Consider the following 18255-nt stretch of genomic DNA (forward strand, 5'->3'; position numbering starts at 1 on the left):
CAGAAAACATTTCTCCTCATCTCTGTCTTAAATGGGCGACCCCTTATTTTTAAACAGTGACCCCTAGTTCTGGATTCTCTCACAAGGGGAAACATTCTTTCCACATCCACCCTGTGAAGAGCCCTCAGGATATTATATGTTTCAATCAAGTCGCCTCTTACTCTTCTAAATTCCAGTGGATACAAGCCTAGCCTGTCCAATCTTTGCTCATAAGACAGCCTGCAGATTCCAGGTATTAGTCTAGTAAACCTTCTCTGTATTGCCTCCAGTGCATTTACATCCTTTCTTAAATAAGGAGACCAGTACTTTTATTTATTTTTTTATTTATTTAGAGATACAGCACTGAAACAGGCCCTTCGGCCCACCGAGTCTGTGCCGACCAACAACCACCCATTTATACTAACCCTACAGTAATCCCATATTCCCTATCATCTACCTACACTAGGGGCAATTTACAATGGCCAATTTACCTACCACCTGCAAGTCTTTGGCTGTGGGAAGAAACCGGAGCACCCGGCGAAAACCCACGCAGACACAGAGAGAACTTGCAAACTCTGCACAGGCAGTACCCAGAATCGAACCCGGGTCCCTGGAGCTGTGAGGCTGCGGTGCTAACCACTGCGCCACTGTGCCGCCCATAATACAGTACTCTAGATGTGGTCTCACCAATACCCTGTATAACTGAAACACAACCTCCCTACTTTTTTTTTTCAATTCCTGTCATGATAAACGATAACATTCTATTAGCTTTCCTAATTACATGCTGTTCCTGCATACTAACCTTTTCAATTCATGCACTGGGACACTCAGATCCGTCAGCATCTCAGAGCTCTGCAATCTCTCACCATTTAGATAATATTCTTCTTGTTTATTCTTCCTGCCAAAGTGGACAATTTCACACTTTCTCACATTATACTCCATTTGCCAGATCTTTGCCCACTCACTTAATCTATCTGTATCCCTTTGTAGCTCCCTTATGTTCTATTCACAAGTTATTTTCCTACCTATCTTTGTGTCATCAGCAAATTTAGCAACCATACCTTTGGTCCCTTCATCTGAGTCATTTATATAAATTGTAAAAAGTTGAGGCCCCAGCACAGACCCCTGTGGCACACCACTCATTACATCTTGCCAACCAGAAAATTACCCAATTATTCCTACTCTCTGTTTCCTGTTAGCTAGTCAATCTTCTATCCATGCCAATATGTTACCCCCTACACCATGAGCTTTTATTTTCTGCAATAACCTTTTGATGTGGTACCTTATCAAATGCCTTCTGGAAATCTAAGTACAATACATCCACCAGGTTCCCTTTATCCACAGCACATGTAACTCCCTCAAAGAACTCCAATAAATTGGTTAAACATGATTTCCCTTTCACAAAACCATGTTGACTCTGCCTGATTACCTTGAATTTTTCTAAATGCCGTGCTCTACCGTCTTTAATAATAGCTTCTAACATTTTCCCTAAGACAGATGTTAAGCTAACTGTTGTTTCATAGAAACATAGCAAAATAGGAGCAGGAGTAGGCCATTCGGCCCTTCGAGCCTGCTCCACCTTCAATACGATCATGGCTGATCATCCAAACTCAGTAACCTGTTCCCGCTTTCTCCCCGTATCCCTTGATCCCATTAGCCCCAAGAACTATATCTAACTCTTTCTTGAATATATTTAATGATTTGGCCTCAACTGCTTTATGTGGTAGAGAATTCCACAGGTTCACCACTCTCTGGGTGAAGAAATCTCTCCTCATCTCAGTCCTAAATGGCTTACCCCTTATCCTCAGACCGTGACCCCTGGTTCTGGACACCCCCGCCATCGGGAGCATCCTTCCTGCATCTAGTCTGTCCAGTCCTATTAGAATTTTGTAGGTTTCTATGAGATCCCCTCTCATTCTTCTAACCTCGAGCAAATACAAGCCTAATCGACCCAATCTCTCTTCATACTTCAGTCCTGCCATCCCAGGAATCAGTCTGGTGAACCTTCGCTGCACTCCCTCCATAGCAAGAACATCCTTCCTCAGATAAGGAGAACAAAACTGCACACAATTCTCCAGATGTGGTCTCACCAAGACCTTGTATAATTACAGCAAGACATCCTTGTTCCTATACTCGAATCCTCTCGCTATGAAGGCCAAGATACCTTTTGCCTTCTTAACTGCCTGCATGCTTACTTTCAGCAACTGGTGCACAAGGACACCCAGGTCTCGCTGCACCTCCCCCTTTCCCAATCTATCACCGTTCAGATAATAATCTGCCTTTCTGTTTTTGCTGCCAAAATGGATAACCTCACATTTATCCACATTATACTGCATCTACCATGTATTTGCCCACTCACTCAACCTGTCCATATCACACTGGAGCTTCTCTGCATCCTCCTCACAGCTAACAGTCCCACCCAGCTTAGTGTTGTCTGCAAACTTGGATATAATACATTTAATTCCCTCATCAATATCATTAATATATAGTGTGAATAGCTGGGGTCCTAGCACTGATCCCTGCGGTACCACACTAGTCACTGCCTGCCACTCAGAAAAAGACCCGTTTATTCCTACTCTTTGTTTCCTGTCTACCAACCAGTTCTCTATCCATGTCATACCTTACCCCCAATCCCATGTGCTTTAATTTTGCATGCTAATCTCTTATGTGGGACCTTATCAAAAGCCTTCTGAAAGTCCAAATACACCACATCCACTGGTTCTCCCTTATCTATTCTACTAGTTACATCCTCATAAAATTCCAGTAGATTTGTTAAGCATGATTTCTCTTTTGTAAATCCATGTTGACTTTGTCCGATCCTGTCATTGTTTTCCAAGTGCTCTATTACATCTTTTATAATGGACTCTAGCATTTTCCCCACTACTGATGTCAGGATAACCGGTCTATAATTCCTCGTTTTCTCTCTATCTCCTTTTTTAAATAGTGGGGTTACATTAGCTACCCTCCAATCCAATGGAACTGTTCCAAAGTCTGTAGAATTTTGAAAAATGACCAGCAATGTATCTACTATTTCTAGGGTCACTTCCTGCTTTCTGTCTCCCTCCCTTTTTAAACAAATGAGTTACACTTGCTATAATAAAAACAAGAAATGCTGGAAATACTCAGCAGGTCTGGCAGCATCTGTGGAGAGAGAAGCAGAGTTAACGTTTCAGGTCAGTGACCCTTCTTCGGAACCCGAGAAAGGTCACTGACCTGAAACGTGTGAGAATAAGAAATACTGAAATGTTGTTTCTACAGCTTGTGGAAAGTTACCAAGAAGTCATTTGTGCACAACATAATGAAATCACTGAAAAAGAGAACAGATAAGGATATGTCAGTGGAGACCTTGGGACAGTACATCACTTAAAAATTGTGCTTAGGCAGATAACAGAGAAACAGCAAGAGTTAGAACAACGGATGTAGTGAATAAGAAACTGCCCCACTAAGATAAAGGCTGACAGCTGCAAGTTAAAACACATAATGGAGAGCCAAATAAGGTAAAACAAAAACAAGAGTTAGGGGCTAGAAAGTTAGAGTAGGGAGAGAAGTAAACAGAGGAGGAGACTGTAGCAACCATAGGATAGGTTAGTGTCATAATACGTTATAACCAATAATGTAAAATAAAGGCGTGGACAAATGGATTTGTAATGTATAAACATGAACTGAATATGTTGATCGGTGTGCCTGCTTGTTGGACACCCGATCTTGCAAGAACGTTAAATAAACTTACTTCTTCAGAGTTTGACTTGGTGTAAATTATTATCAAGTGGGCTACGTTTCTCACAATTGGGGGCTCGTCCGGGATATCTTCATCATTGCCGGGACCGCGGCCGACGACAGACGAGAAGACGCGTCCCGTTAATTTAAAAACGGTCTGGTTTCTCTCGTTGGTAGCGGACCCGAGTAATCGACTGAAAATGATCCTAGGGAAGTCACTCTGAACGAGTATTTAGTGCGGCAGGTACACACGTGAAGTCAGGCAACTCCGTGCACGGACCAAGGTAAGAAAAACGACTTTTAAGTATTATCTTGGTGACTTATGGTTAACTGTAGGATAAGACCTTCTAAGTACCAAAAGTCCTTGAGGAGTGAATTTTACAGTCCTGCAGTATAAAACCCTTCAGCTAGGAGGTGAGTACTGTATGGTATAAGACCCTTCAGTTAGGAGGTGAATACCGTAAGGTATAAGACCCTTCAGCTAGGAGGTGAATACCGTAGGGTACAAGACCCTTCAGTTAGGAGGTGAATACTGTGGGGCAGTATAGGACCCTTCAGCTAGGAGGTGAGTACTGTATGGTACAAGACCCTTCAGTTAGGAGGTGAATGCCGTAGGGTACAAGACCCTTCAGTTAGGAGGTGAATACTGGTTAACTGTGGGATAAGACCTTCTGAGTACTAAAAGTCCTTGAGGAGTGAATTTTACAGTCCTGCAGTATAAGACCCTTCAGCTAGGAGGTGAGTACTGTATGGTATAAGACCCTTCAGTTAGGAGGTGAATACCGTAAGGTATAAGACCCTTCAGCTAGGAGGTGAATACCGTGGGGTACAAGACCCTTCAGTTAGGAGGTGAATACTGTGGGGCAGTATAAGACCCTTCAGCTAGGAGGTGAGTACTGTATGGTATAAGACCCTTCAGTTAGGAGGTGAATACCGTAAGGTATAAGACCCTTCAGCTAGGAGGTGAATACCGTAGGGTACAAGACCCTTCAGTTAGGAGGTGAATACTGTGGGGCAGTATAAGACCCTTCAGCTAGGAGGTGAATACCGTAAGGTATAAGACCCTTCAGTTAGGAGGTGAATACCGTAAGGTATAAGACCCTTCAGCTAGGAGGTGAATACCGTAGGGTACAAGACCCTTCAGTTAGGAGGTGAATACTGTGGGGCAGTATAAGACCCTTCAGCTAGGAGGTGAGTACCGTAGGGTATAAGACCCTTCAGTTAGGAGGTGAATACCGTAAGGTATAAGACCCTTCAGCTAGGAGGTGAATACCGTAGGGTACAAGACCCTTCAGTTAGGAGGTGACTACTGTGGGGCAGTATAAGACCCTTCAGCTAGGAGGTGAGTACTGTATGGTATAAGACCCTTCAGTTAGGAGGTGAATACCGTAAGGTACAAGACCCTTCAGCTAGGAGGTGAATACCGTAGGGTACAAGACCCTTCAGTTAGGAGGTGAATACTGTCAGGTATAAGACCCTTCAGTTAGGAGGTGAATACCGTAAGGTATAAGACCCTTCAGCTAGGAGGTGAATACCGTAGGGTACAAGACCCTTCAGTTAGGAGGTGAATACTGTCAGGTATAAGACCCTTCAGTTAGGAGGTGAATACCGTAGGGTACAAGACCCTTCAGCTAGGAGGTGAATACTGTCAGGTATAAGACCCTTCAGCTAGGAGGTGAATACCGTAAGGTATAAGACCCTTCAGTTAGGAGGTGAATACCGTAAGGTATAAGACCCTTCAGCTAGGAGGTGAATACCGTAAGGTATAAGACCCTTCAGCTAGGAGGTGAATACTGTAGGGTACAAGACCCTTCAGTTAACCATGGGAAATAAATAGTCTAAAAAGGAAGACGATGGGAGACAAGGAAAGTTTGCCGGCAACATCCCTCCAGAAAGTCCATTGGGATGGATGTTGGAGTACTGGGATTTAGAGTCAAAAACCAAGGAGAAAAAGACCCAAATATGATCTAAGGACAGCAAGAAGGACCACCCCTAAACCCGACGATAACGACGACGATAGAGACAGAGAGTCTCCTAAGACAATGATGCCCTTGAGAGAGGTACCAATAGGAAATAATGAAATTGGATTTGTTAGTGCACCATTAACGTCAGGAGAGGTAAGAGTATTTAAAAAGGAAATGAAAGTCCTCGTAGAAGACCCCTGAAAATTTGGGAAAGAGAAAACCCTCCCGGGGTAGGGGGAAACGAACCAGCCGAACAAAAATACCCTAATCAAGACCCGCAGTGGCAGAACAATAATATCGGCCATAGGGGCCAGATGAAAGACCTTAGAAATCTGATAGTAAAAGGCATTGTTGTAAACAAGTAGTTGAAGCCCCTGCAAAACGTATGCCTTTACAGAGTTACCGCAGGCCCCTCTTATGGCACAAGCAGGCGACATATTGAGTGCGACCCCTCTGGGTGTTGAAGGCTGTTTCTAGACAAATAGAGACCATTAAAGGCACCTAGGTGGGATCAAAGGATTGATTTTTTAAAAATGTTTTGAAGAATCAAAAGGGGGGACTGTGAGAACAGAATTTAGATTTTAGAATTTTTAAGAACAGAATTACATGGGAACATTTAAGATGAAACAATTAATCAGTCATGTACTGCTAACACGCTAGCTGACTTCATAACTTCAGGGCTGCAGAGGCAACTTGGCCTTGCAGCTGGTACAGCGAGAGAGAGAGAGAGCGAGACATTGTACTTCAACAGCACTCTTCTTATCATCCAGACATGACAATCCTAGGGAAAGGCTGGAATGAAAAACATACCGACCAGGCTAATACACGCCCCCTTGTTAGAGGGTGGCTCAGCCTACCCTGAAACAATTAATCAGTCATGTACTGCTAACTAGCTAGCTTCAGTGCTGTAGGGAGGGACAGCTTATCAGAAATGACTTCATAACTTTAGGGCTGCAGAGGCAACTTGGCCTTGCAGCTGGTACAGAGAGAGAGCGAGAGAGAGACATTATACTTCAACAGCACTCTTCTTATCACCCAGACATGACAATCCGCCTGGGGCGGCACAGTGGCGCAGTGGTTAGCACTGCAGCCTCACAGCTCCAGGGACCCGGGTTCGATTCTGGGTACTTGCTGTGCGGAGTTTGCAAGTTCTCCCTGTGTCTGCGTGGGTTTCCTCCAGGTGCTCCGGTTTCCTCCCACATGCCAAAGACTTGCAGGTTGACAGGTTAATTGGCCAAAATAAATTACCCCTAGTATAGGTAGGTGGTAGGGAAATATATAGGGACAGGTGGGGATGTGGTAGAAATATGGGATTAGTGTAGGATTAGTATAAATGGGTGGTTGATGGTCGGCACAGACTCGGTGGGCCGAAGGGCCTGTTTCAGTGCTGTATCTCTAAACTAAACTAAACTAAACACTCTTCTTATCACCCAGACATGACAAAGTTAGAATGAAAAACATACCGACCAGGCTAATACACGCCCCCTTGTTAGAGGGTGGCTCAGCCTACCCTTCTGATTCAGCAGTTGCTGAGTTTTTTTATATTTGCTTTTAGGCATGGCACAATGCTTAATGGGAAATATAGCAAAGTTAGGAATAGTAGCTTTGCTGAGCTTTGATTTTAAGTGGCAGAAACCACAATGAAATAGCTAAAAGGGATGGCCAGAGTGTGTGCAAGCTGTGGCAGCCACAGCACTTCAGACCAAGGAAGTCATTTTACCTCGAAGCTATTACAAGAAATAGTTAGGGGATTGGGAATCCAATGGAACTTCCATACCCCTTGACACCCTCCCTCTTCAGGGCGGGTGGAAAGAATGAATCAGACCTTAAAGAAACACCTGTCCAAACTGATACTTGAAACAAGGTTACCCTGGACAAAATGTTTACCTATAGCGATACTCAGAATTCGGACAGCCCCTAGAAAAGATGTGGGACTGTCCCCCTATGAAATGCTATTCGGATTACCCTATATGGGAACCAGGGGCAAGATGCCAACCTTAGAAACTAAAGATTCGTTTCTAAAGAACTATATACTGGCGTTGTCTTCCTCATTGTCATTCCTCAGGAAGCAAGGCCTGTTAGCACAGACACCACCTCTCAAATTTGCAGTGCACAAGATCCAACCAGGAGATTGGGTTCTGGTGAAATCGTGGAAAGAGACTAAACTACAACTGAACTGGGAAAGACCATACCAGACTCTCCTAACCACTGAAACAGCCATAAGAACGGCAGAAAGAGGTTGGACCCACTACACAAGAATCAAGGGGCCGGTACAACCCCCGGCCGAGGAAGGAACTTGGACAACCGAATTAACAGAAGAACCATTGAAAATAAAGCTAAAAAGACTTTGAGTAACGAATTTTTTTAATATAACGGCGCGAGCGCGGAAATACTGTCTGTAATATTGTGTGTCTTCTCTCTTTCTTTTCAAAAGTAGCCAGGAAATAAAATGGGTTGGATGTTTTTGTATTACCCACTTCCAATTAGACAACAAGGTGTTTGGAGTAACAGTTAGAGAAGGGAAAAAGAAAGGTGAATTAAAATGTTGTTTTCAGGTAACAATAGATAAGACTGGTAAACCATCTATCAAACTAAAAGGGACCTCTCATAACGATCCTAACATAGTAAAAATAATAGAGGTAAAAGACTTGAGAAAGACAATTGAGATAGAAACCGGTTACGGGGACACAAATGCCTGGGTAGAATGGATAAAATTACCTGTAAAAAGTTTGAACAAAAACAATTACTATGCTTGTGCATCTGGTAGACCGATAGCTCAAGTAGTACCTTTCCCGCTGGGGTGGGAGCATGACCGAAAGGGCATGGAATGCATGTTAGCCCTATATCAGGATAAGACGGCTTGGGGTATTCAAACTTGCATATCCTTGTCAATAATGTTCCCTCCCCTAGAGAAAGAAGATTCAAGGACTCCCCCTTCATTTTTAGCCACCGGTGTGAATCACACATCATGCGTAAGTCGACACGGTGCGGAGCTAACCAGAAATATGGGAGAGTTGAAGTCATGCATAGAGACTGAGGACGTAACTGGAAGAGTCAGGGGAGGGAACTACTCATCATTGAATGTTCCCAGAGCGGATTTATGGTGGTATTGCGGAGGAAAAATCCTGAGACAGACCTTACCCTCCCAGTGGAAGGGGACGTGCGCAATTGTTCAATTGGCAATACCATTCACCTTAGCATTTGAGAAACAAAAGATAATAACGAGGGAAAGGGGTAAAAGGGAAGCGATAGCGAACTCTTTTGACGACCAGGTGTACTTGGATTCCATAGGGGTCCCAAGAGGGACCTGATGAATTCAAGGCCCGAAACCAAATAACGGCCGGTTTCGAGTCTTTGTTTTGGTGGGTCACTATTAACAAAAATGTAGATTGGATAAATTATATTTATTACAACCAACAAAGATTTATAAATTATACTAGAGATGCGGTAAAAGGTATAGCTGAACAATTAGATGCCACTAGTAGAATGGCTTGGGAAAATCGACTGGCTCTAGATATGATCTTAGCAGAAAAAGGAGGTGTGTGTATAATGTTAGGAGGGAAATGTTGCACATTTATCCCAAATAACACAGCACCCGATGGTTCAATCACCCGAGCACTGCAAGGGTTAACAACTTTAGCAGAGCAGATGGCCGAAAATTCAGGAGCAGACACTTCCCTGACGGGGTGGCTTGAATCCTGGTTTGGAAAATGGAAAGGCATGATAATCTCGGTTTTTACCTCCCTGATCATGGTTGTCGGAATACTAATAGCCATCGGGTATTGTATTATTCCTTGTGTAAGAGGGCTGACACAGCGATTGATTGAGACAGCTTTGACGAAGCAGATGTCAATACAAAGAGGCCAGGAAGAAAGTATATACCTGTTAGGTAATGACAAAGTGGATAGTATCAACGGAGATACAGACATTGAAAAGGCGGCTGAAATAATGCTCAGAGGATTTGAGAGGACATATGAGAACCCTCCGCAGTATGTAGAAAACAACAAGGATTAAGTAAAAGAAAAGGGGGAATTGTGAGAATAAGAAATACTGAAATGTTGTTTCTACAGCTTGTGGAAAGTTACCAAGAAGTCATTTGTGCACAACATAATGAAATCACTGAAAAAGAGAACAGATAAGGATATGTCAGTGGAGACCTTGGGACAGTACATCACTTAAAAATTGTGCTTAGGCAGATAACAGAGAAACAGCAAGAGCTAGAACAACGGATGTAGTGAATAAGAAACTGCCCCACTAAGATAAAGGCTGACAGCTGCAAGTTAAAACACATAATGGAGAGCCAAATAAGGTAAAACAAAAACAAGAGTTAGGGGCTAGAAAGTTAGAGTAGGGAGAGAAGTAAACAGAGGAGGAGACTGTAGCAACCATAGGATAGGTTAGTGTCATAATACGTTATAACCAATAATGTAAAATAAAGGCGTGGACAAATGGATTTGTAATGTATAAACATGAACTGAATATGTTGATCGGTGTGCCTGCTTGTTGGACACCCGATCTTGCAAGAACGTTAAATAAACTTACTTCTTCAGAGTTTGACTTGGTGTAAATTATTATCAAGTGGGCTACGTTTCTCACAAACGTTAACTCTGCTTCTCTCTCCACAGATGCTGCCAGACCTGCTGAATATTTCCAGCATTTCTTGTTTTTATTTCAGATTTCCAGCATCCACAGTATTTTGCTTTTATTTTAGAGTTACATTTGCTATTTTCCAATCTAACGGAACCTTCCCCGAATCTAGGGAATTTCAGAAAATACTATCTGTCTTTATATTTCTAGGTAGCTTTCTCTCATACTCTAATTTTACCTTCCTTATTAATCTTTTAGTCATTCTTTACTTTTTTTTAAATAATCTGCCCAATCTTCTGACCTGCCTCCCACCTTTGTGCAATTATAGGCTTTTTCTTCACTCCAACAATTCAGCATTCATCTGCATTCTGTTACATGACATCTGTCATTTAATCTCTCCCCCCTCCCCCTCCGCTCTATCACAGACTTTTCCTTCTTTCCCCCCTCTCCCTTTCACTTGCTCAAAGACTTACATTTCTAACTGTTGAAGGGTCACCTTTACTCTGTTTCTCTCTACACAGGTACTGCCAGACCTACTGAGTATTTCCGGCACTTTGTTTTCATTTCCGACTTCCAGCATCCGCAGTATTTTGCCCTTAATTTAGCGTTCACTCCTGAGTCTTTGGTTACTGGCAGAGTGCGTGCGCAATAAGCGACACTTCCTCCATTACTCCCACCATTACGCGTAGGACGCATGCGCAGATATGGGTTTCAAAACAAAGGCGTAGCGGAGGGGAAAAAGTGAGGGACAAGGGCGGGGCGGAAGGAGAATGGGGCGGAGCAGAACGGAAGAGACGGAGGTACAGTCAGGCTGTGGTGGCTGGACTGATTGTGTGAGGAGAGGGATAAGGAAAGGGTTGGGAAACATGGAGGCCCCGATCGTCGAGCTGATGCAGGAGTATGCGGGCGGCTGCAGGGAGGGGTCTGGGGTCCCGCCGTTCGGTTGGAGGATCTGCCTGGCGCATCAGTTCAAAGAGCAGAGGAAGCCGTTCGAGGCCAGCGATGTCTCCCTGTCACATATGATCAACCACCTGGGCTTGGGCATCCGGTGAGTGACCGGCTCGCATTACCTTTCTCTCCCCGCTCTGGGCCTCGGGTTTGCCGCATTGAAGGCGGTTTTGTTTCTTGTTCAGCGACTGTGCTGCAAATTGGGTCAAATGTTCTTTAAAGCCCCGCCGATATCTCGAGCCGGAGCGGGGATGTTTTAATGTGCATTTGACGCTGTTTCCTTTCCTGTTCTGTATTTACGAAAGTGCTAGATTCTCCCTGTCCATCACTTTGCCGTTGGTTATTACATGAGTGAATCTGTAGGAGCGACTCTCTGGGAAATGTCATGGACTCTACCGCAAAGAGCAGATAACTTAAATAAAAGCAAAATACTGCGGATGCTGGAAATCTGAAATAAAAACAAGAAATGCTGGAACCACTCAGCAGGTCTGGCAGCATCTGTGAAAAGAGAAGCAGAGTCAACGTTTCGGGTCAGTGTTCCGATGAAGGGTCACTGACCCGAAACGTTGACTCTGCTTCTCTTTTCACAGATGCTGCCAGACCTGCTGAGTGGTTCCAGCATTTCTTGTTTTTATTTTATATTATATTAGAGCAGATAACTTGGACAGTTTAGACCGGCTGGCTACTCCTGATCTTTGCAGTACATGTGACCGATCACCAACTTTGTGATGCTTTAAAATAATGTAGGGTTTTGGTCGAGGTGTTTTAAAAAAATATTCTGACCATTTTGACTGAAGTTTGTAGACAGCACTCGGAGTTGGGTAATGGTTCGTGATTACTCGCTGGTAATTTAAGGTTTGCACAACATTAAAACGACATTAGAAGGGCTTAATGTGACCCCCCCCCCCCTTTCTTATTCATGTTGATTCCTATCGACTAGATTTGCCAAGTTTAGAACAATGGGAACACGTTGATTTCCAGTGCCTGTATCTGAACTCAGTCTGAAATTTGGACTACATAAAAACTGGAAATGCTCAGCAGGTCTGGCAGCATGTGTGGAGAAAGAAAGAGGTAATGTTTCAGTTTGATGACCTTCCTTCAGAGTCTCAAGCCAGCTGACCAACCCTGGTTCAATGAGGAGTGCAGGAGAGCATTCCAGGAGCAGCACCAGGCATGCTTTAAAATGAGTTGCCAACCTGTTGAAGCTACAACACAGAACTACTTGCAAGCTAAACGACAGAAGCAGCATGCTACTGAACTGAGAACTGAGTGAATGAGAATCATCTGAAACTCGGGTAATTTCTTAAGGTTTTATTGGTAGAAAGGTTTACTAGCAGTAGTAAAACATATTAAGTTATAACTAATAAACCCCATTACTGTTAACAAAGAAATTAATTAACTCAAAGTAAATTAAGAAAAATTAGTTAACACAATAACAATGGCAGGACAGGTGATGTGTTGCGGCTGTAGTATGTGGGAGTTGGTGGACGCCAGTGTGATCCATGGCAAACACACCTGCAGTATGTGTCTGTGGCTTGAGGAGCTTAAGCTCAGAGTCTAAGAGCTGGAGGCTGAGCTACAGACACTGCGATGCATAGGAAGGGGAAAGTTGCCTGGACACTTTGTTCCAGAGGCAGTCACATCCCTTAGGCTAGGGTCTTCTAATATGGTCAGGGACAGTGTGACTGTGAGTGAGGCAGCGAAGGGGTTTGAGAAGGTAGAAGTGGAGGAGCCTCCACCTTTGCAATTGTCCAACAGTTTCGAGGTTCTTGCAGCTTGTATGGATGAGAGTGAGGGCTGCAGGGTCGATGAGTGAACTGAATATTCCACCGGAAGCATTCAAGCGGGGGGAGTAAATAGGAATGTTGTGGCAGTAGGGGTCGGTACTGTCAGGGGGATAGACACAGTTCTCTGCAGCTGAGAACGAGAGTCCAGAAGGCTGTGTTGCCTGCCCTGTGCCAGTGTTCGGGACATATGCTATGGACTGGAGAGGAACTTGCAGGACATAGATAGGATTAGGAAAAAGGCTCTGCTTGGTGATTATGAACAGCTAGGGGCTAAATTAAAAAGCAGAACCTCAAAGGTGGTAATCTATGGATTATTACCTGAGCCACGAACAAATTGGCATAGGGTAAATGAGATTAGAGAAATAAATGCGTGGCTCAAAGATTGGTGTGGGAGAAATGGGTTTCAATTCATGAGGTACTGGCACCAGTACTGGGGAAAGTGGGAGCTGTACTGTTGGGTGAACCAGTGGTCTTCATCTGAACCCTGCAGGGACCAATGTTCTGGCGAATTGTATAACTAGGGTGGTAGAGAGTGCTTTAAAGTAAATAGTGGGGGGAGGGGAGATGTGGTAAATTAAAGGGAAATGACAAGGTAATAGAGCAGGGTAGCAAATTGATTAATGATAACCAGAGTGTGGCAGGAAGAGACAGAGCATACAAACTTACGAGTGCCCGAGCAGATAAGGCAAGGGAGTGGAAAAATTGATCAAAACAGAGTTAAAGGCTCTGTATCTGCGTGCAACATTCGTAACAAAATGGATGAATTGTTAGCACAGATAGAAATAAATGTGTCTGACCTGATGGCCATTATGGAGACATGGTTGCAAGGTGACCAAGGCTGGGGCCTGAATATTGAAGAATATTTGACATTTTGGAAAGACAGGAAGCTAAGAAAAGGTTGTGAAGTCGCTCTGTTAATTAAGGATGACATTAGTATAGGAGTGAGAGATGAGCTTAGTTTGGAAGATGAAGATCTCAAATGGGTAGACATAAGAAATAGGAAAGATAAGAGGTCACTTGCGGGAGTAGTTTATAGGTCCCCTAACAGGAATTACACTGTAGCACAGAGTATACAGGAATAAATAAATGGAGCATGTAAGAAAGGTACTGCAATAATCATGGGTGATTTTAATCTACATGCAGATTGGGCACATCAGATTGGCAAAGGTAGCCTGGCAAGTAAGTTCATAGTGTGTATTCAGGACAGTTTCTTAGAGCAGTAAATTCCTGCACCAACCAGCCTGTCTGCAAACAACAGGACAGCTCCAATCCAGCCAGTTATTGCCCCGTCAGTCCACTCTCACTCATCGGCAAAGTGATGGAATGCATTGTCAAAAGAGCTATCAAGCGGCACTGCTCAGCAATAACCTGCTCACCAATGCTCAGTTTTGGTTCCAGCAGGACCACTTGGCTCCGGACCTCATTACAGCCTTGGTCCAAGCATGGATCAAAAAGAGCTGAATTCCAGAGGTGAGGTGAGAGTGACTGCGCTTGACTTCAAGGCAGCATTTGATAGAGTGTAGCATCAAGCAGCCTTAGCAAAATTAAAGTCAATGGGAATCGGGGGTGGGGGGAGCTCTACACTGGTTTGTGTCATACCTAGCACAAAGAAAGATGGTTGTGGCTGTTGGAGGCCAATCATTTCAACCCCAGGACATTGCTGCAGGAGTTGCTCAGGGTAGTGTCCTACACTGCTTCATCAATGACTTAACCTCCAACGTAAGGTCGGAACTGGGGATGCTCACAGCATTTAGTACCATTTACGACTCCTCAGATACTGAAGCAGTCCATGTCTGCAAGCAGCAAGACCTGGACAACATTCAGGCTTGGGCTGATAAGTGGCAAGTAATATTCATGCCACAAGTGCCAGGCAATAACCATCTCCAACATGAGAGAATCGAACCGTCTCCCCATGACATTCAACGGCATTACCATTGCTGAATCCCCCACCATCAACATCCTGGGGGTTACCTTTAACCAGAAACTGAACTGGACCAGCCAAATAAATAGTGCAGCCAGAAGAGCAAGTTAGAGGCTGGGAATTTGGCAGCGAGTCATCCACTTCCTGTCTTCCCAAAGCCTGTCCACCATCTACAGAAGCGTGATAGAATATTCTCAACTTGACTGGATGAGTGTAGCTCCAACAGCACTGAAGAAGCTCGACTCCATCCAAGACAAAGCAGCCTACTTGATTGGCATCCCATCCACCACCTTTAAACATTCACTCCCTCCATCACCGACGCACAGTGTCAGCAGTGTGTAACATCTACGACATGCACTGCTGCAGTTCGCCAAGCCTCCTTCAACAGCACCTTCCAAACGTGTGGCCTCTACCACCTAGAATGACATGGGGAAGTAGATGCATGGGAACACCACCACGTACATGTTCCCCTCCAAGCCACATACCATCCTAACCTGGAATTGTATCGCCATTCCGTTACAGTCATGGGTCAAAAACCTGGACTCCCTCCCTAAAGCACTGTGGGTGTACCTACACCACGAGGCTCACCACCACCTTCTCAAGAGCAACTCAGAATGGGCAATAAATAATGGCCTTGTTAGCGACGCTCACATCCCAAGAACGAATAAAAAACCTTTCTTTAAAACCCTGGGGTGGAAGCTATCAGATCCTGGGAAATCTTTAGTTGTTACAAACATAGGAATATAGGAGCAGGAGTAGGCCATTCAGCCCACCAAACCTGCTCTGCCATTCAATTAGATCATGGCTGCTCATCTACCTCAATGCCACTTTCCCATGCTATCCCCATATCCCTTGATCTCATTAGTGTCCAGATATCTATCAATTTCTGTCTTAAACATGTTCAATGATTGAGTTTACACAGCCCTCTGGGGTAGAGAATTCTAAAGATTCACCACCCTCTGAGTGAAGAAATTCCTCCTCATCTCAGTCTTAAATGGCCTATCCCGTATTCTGAGACTATGTCCTCTGGTTCTAGACTCAACAGCCAGGGGAAACATCCTATCTACATCCACCCTGTCACGCCCGGTAAAAATGTTGTAAGTTTCAATGAGATCACCTCTCATTCTTCGAAACTCTAAAGAATACATGCCCAGTTTTCTCAATCTCTCTTCATAAGACTATCTCGCCATTCCAGGGATTAGTCTGGCGAACCTCCATTGCGCTCCCTCTATGGCAAGAATATCCTTCCTTAGATGAAGAGAGCAAAACTGTACACGATACTCCAAGTGCGGTCTCTCCAATGCTCTATACAATTGCAGCAAGACTTCTTTACTTCTGTACTCAAAACCCCTTGCGATGAAGGCCAACATAGCATTTGCCTTCCTAATTGCCTGCTGCACCTGCATGCTAGCTTTTAGTGACTCATGAACAAGGACACCCAGGTCCCTTTGGACATGAACACTTCCCAACCCCTCTCCATTTAAGAAATAATCTGCCATTCTGTTTTTTCTACCAAACTGGATAACTTCACACTTATTCACGTTATATTCCATCTGCCATGTTCTTGCCCATTCACATTAAAGGCCTGTTACCCGACCCGGACCCGACGACGTGTTGGGTTCGGTTCGTGTCGGGTCACGCTTCCGGATCAGGCATTCGGGCTCAGCTCGGGTCGGACTGGATCGGACATGCTCTATACCAGAGTGTAAGTGGCTCTAATGTTACTTTTTGGACTTTAAAGGTGGTTTTGTTAGTTATTTTAAGCTTGTGCAGGTAAGCCACAAAGTGAAAAACGGAAGGTAGGTTAACTGATGGTTGGGCGCGGGAAGAAATGGAAGGACTCGGGCTCAGATGGGGTTCGGTTGAGCTCGGGTCAGGTCTCATTTGCAGACCTGAGCAAGCCTTTAATTCACGTAGCCTGCCCAAGTCCCCTTGAAGCCTCCTTACATCCTCCTCACAACTTACATTCCCACCTAGTCACCAACAAATTTGGAAATGTTACTTTTGGCCCCCACATCCAAATCATTTGTGAACAACTGTGGCCCCAGCACTGATCCTTGTGGTACCCCACTAGTAACAGCTTGCTATCCTGAAAATGACCCATTTATTCCTCCTGTGTTTAAACCAATTCTTAATCCACACCAGTATATTGCCCCTAATCCCATGTGCTCTAATTTTGTTTACTATTCTCCTGTGTAGGACCTTATCAAAAGCCTTCTGAAAATCCCAGTATACTATATCCACTGGTTCTCATTTTATCTATGCTACAAGTAACATTCTCAAAAAAACTTCAACGTGCTAGGTTGAATGATCATTTTTTTTTTAGTCCGCCGGCTGTCAACCTGTCTGCTGACCGTGACCACCGAGGCATATCTCTTGCTGCCAACTAGTGTTCAATGGTTTACTTGATCTGTGTTTGATTGAGTTAGTCTGTTCATCGATTAATACTCACTGCTTAATTACTTAAGCCTGAGGTGGAGCTACTGAGAGGAGAGAACTTTCCGGAAAGAACAGACAGAGAGCCCCGCCCCCTCCTCCCTAAGGAAATCAGCTGCATTGCTGTCTCCCAGAGAACCACCATATCAGTACCCACATCTTCAAACTGGAAGCTGCAGGACCACCAAAGGAAAGTTGCGCAACCATCGAATTCAGCCTGAAGCCACCTTAATCACCAACCTCGACAGACTATACCCCTTTTATTTCTCTGGACTCCAATTCGAACAATCTAACCTATTTGTGTGTTTGTGAAAGTTGGAGTGTTTTTTTAATTTAAGTATTTTTAAAGTTAACCTCTCTTTGTTTAAACTCGAGAAAACCTGTCCGATTGATTCTTTCTATGAGCACAGCACGTAAACAGTGTCACGAGTGTTTTTTTTTTTAGAAACTGAAGTCTGTGTGCCTGAAGTGTGCAGGCTGTAAAACTTGTATCCAAGCAACAGGAAGATTTATGACTGTCTTGTGAAGCAAAGGAGGGAGCTGGCTGGGACTTGTGTTTGTAGAGCAGAGAAAAGACCTACTCTGTCTGAAAAAATAAGCCTTGCATCTCTCAGAAAGAAATACTACATTTAAAGTGTGGTTTTGACCTGCCTGAAAAGAGAGAAAAGACCCAGGAAAAGGGGAGTTGCTACGCTCTGGAGGAACACTGCTTTGGAGAAAGGAAGCCTCGTGTTTCAGGTATGGCAGATTGCTGTAGCCTCCAGTCTCACGAATCCTTGCCTCAAGAGTGAGTCCTGTTGCCTTTTGTGTTTTTGGGAGATCCTGAAATCTCAAGAAAGTTTCTACTGTTAGACTGCTACTTTAAATTTTAAGTACCTGTTGCTATACCTTTTGCTGAAAAATCTGGGTGACGCCT

The 18255-nt window shown here is 44.1% G+C and overlaps 1 protein-coding gene and 1 long non-coding RNA gene across 3 annotated transcripts in view; both read left to right on the top strand.

The window, feature by feature from the left end:
- The first annotated feature begins 3206 nt into the window (after window positions 1–3206).
- Window positions 3207–9423, top strand: LOC137380618 (uncharacterized). The gene is made up of 2 exons (XR_010977056.1): window positions 3207–3980; window positions 7726–9423. It is a non-coding gene; the product is annotated as an uncharacterized lncRNA (long non-coding RNA).
- A 1583-nt stretch (window positions 9424–11006) lies between these two features.
- gba2 (glucosidase, beta (bile acid) 2) overlaps window positions 11007–18255 on the top strand; it is a 79582-nt gene continuing 72333 nt past the window's right edge. The window contains exon 1 of one of the 2 annotated variants that reach the window (XM_068032343.1): window positions 11007–11295. In XM_068032343.1, coding sequence (XP_067888444.1) covers window positions 11018–11295 — 278 coding nt within the window. In that variant the 5' untranslated portion in view covers window positions 11007–11017. The remainder of the gene's footprint in view (window positions 11296–18255) is intronic. The other variant, XM_068032349.1, reaches the window with a different exon arrangement.

Source organism: Heterodontus francisci, chromosome 1, assembly GCF_036365525.1.
Source record: "Heterodontus francisci isolate sHetFra1 chromosome 1, sHetFra1.hap1, whole genome shotgun sequence".
NCBI lineage: Eukaryota > Metazoa > Chordata > Chondrichthyes > Heterodontiformes > Heterodontidae > Heterodontus > Heterodontus francisci.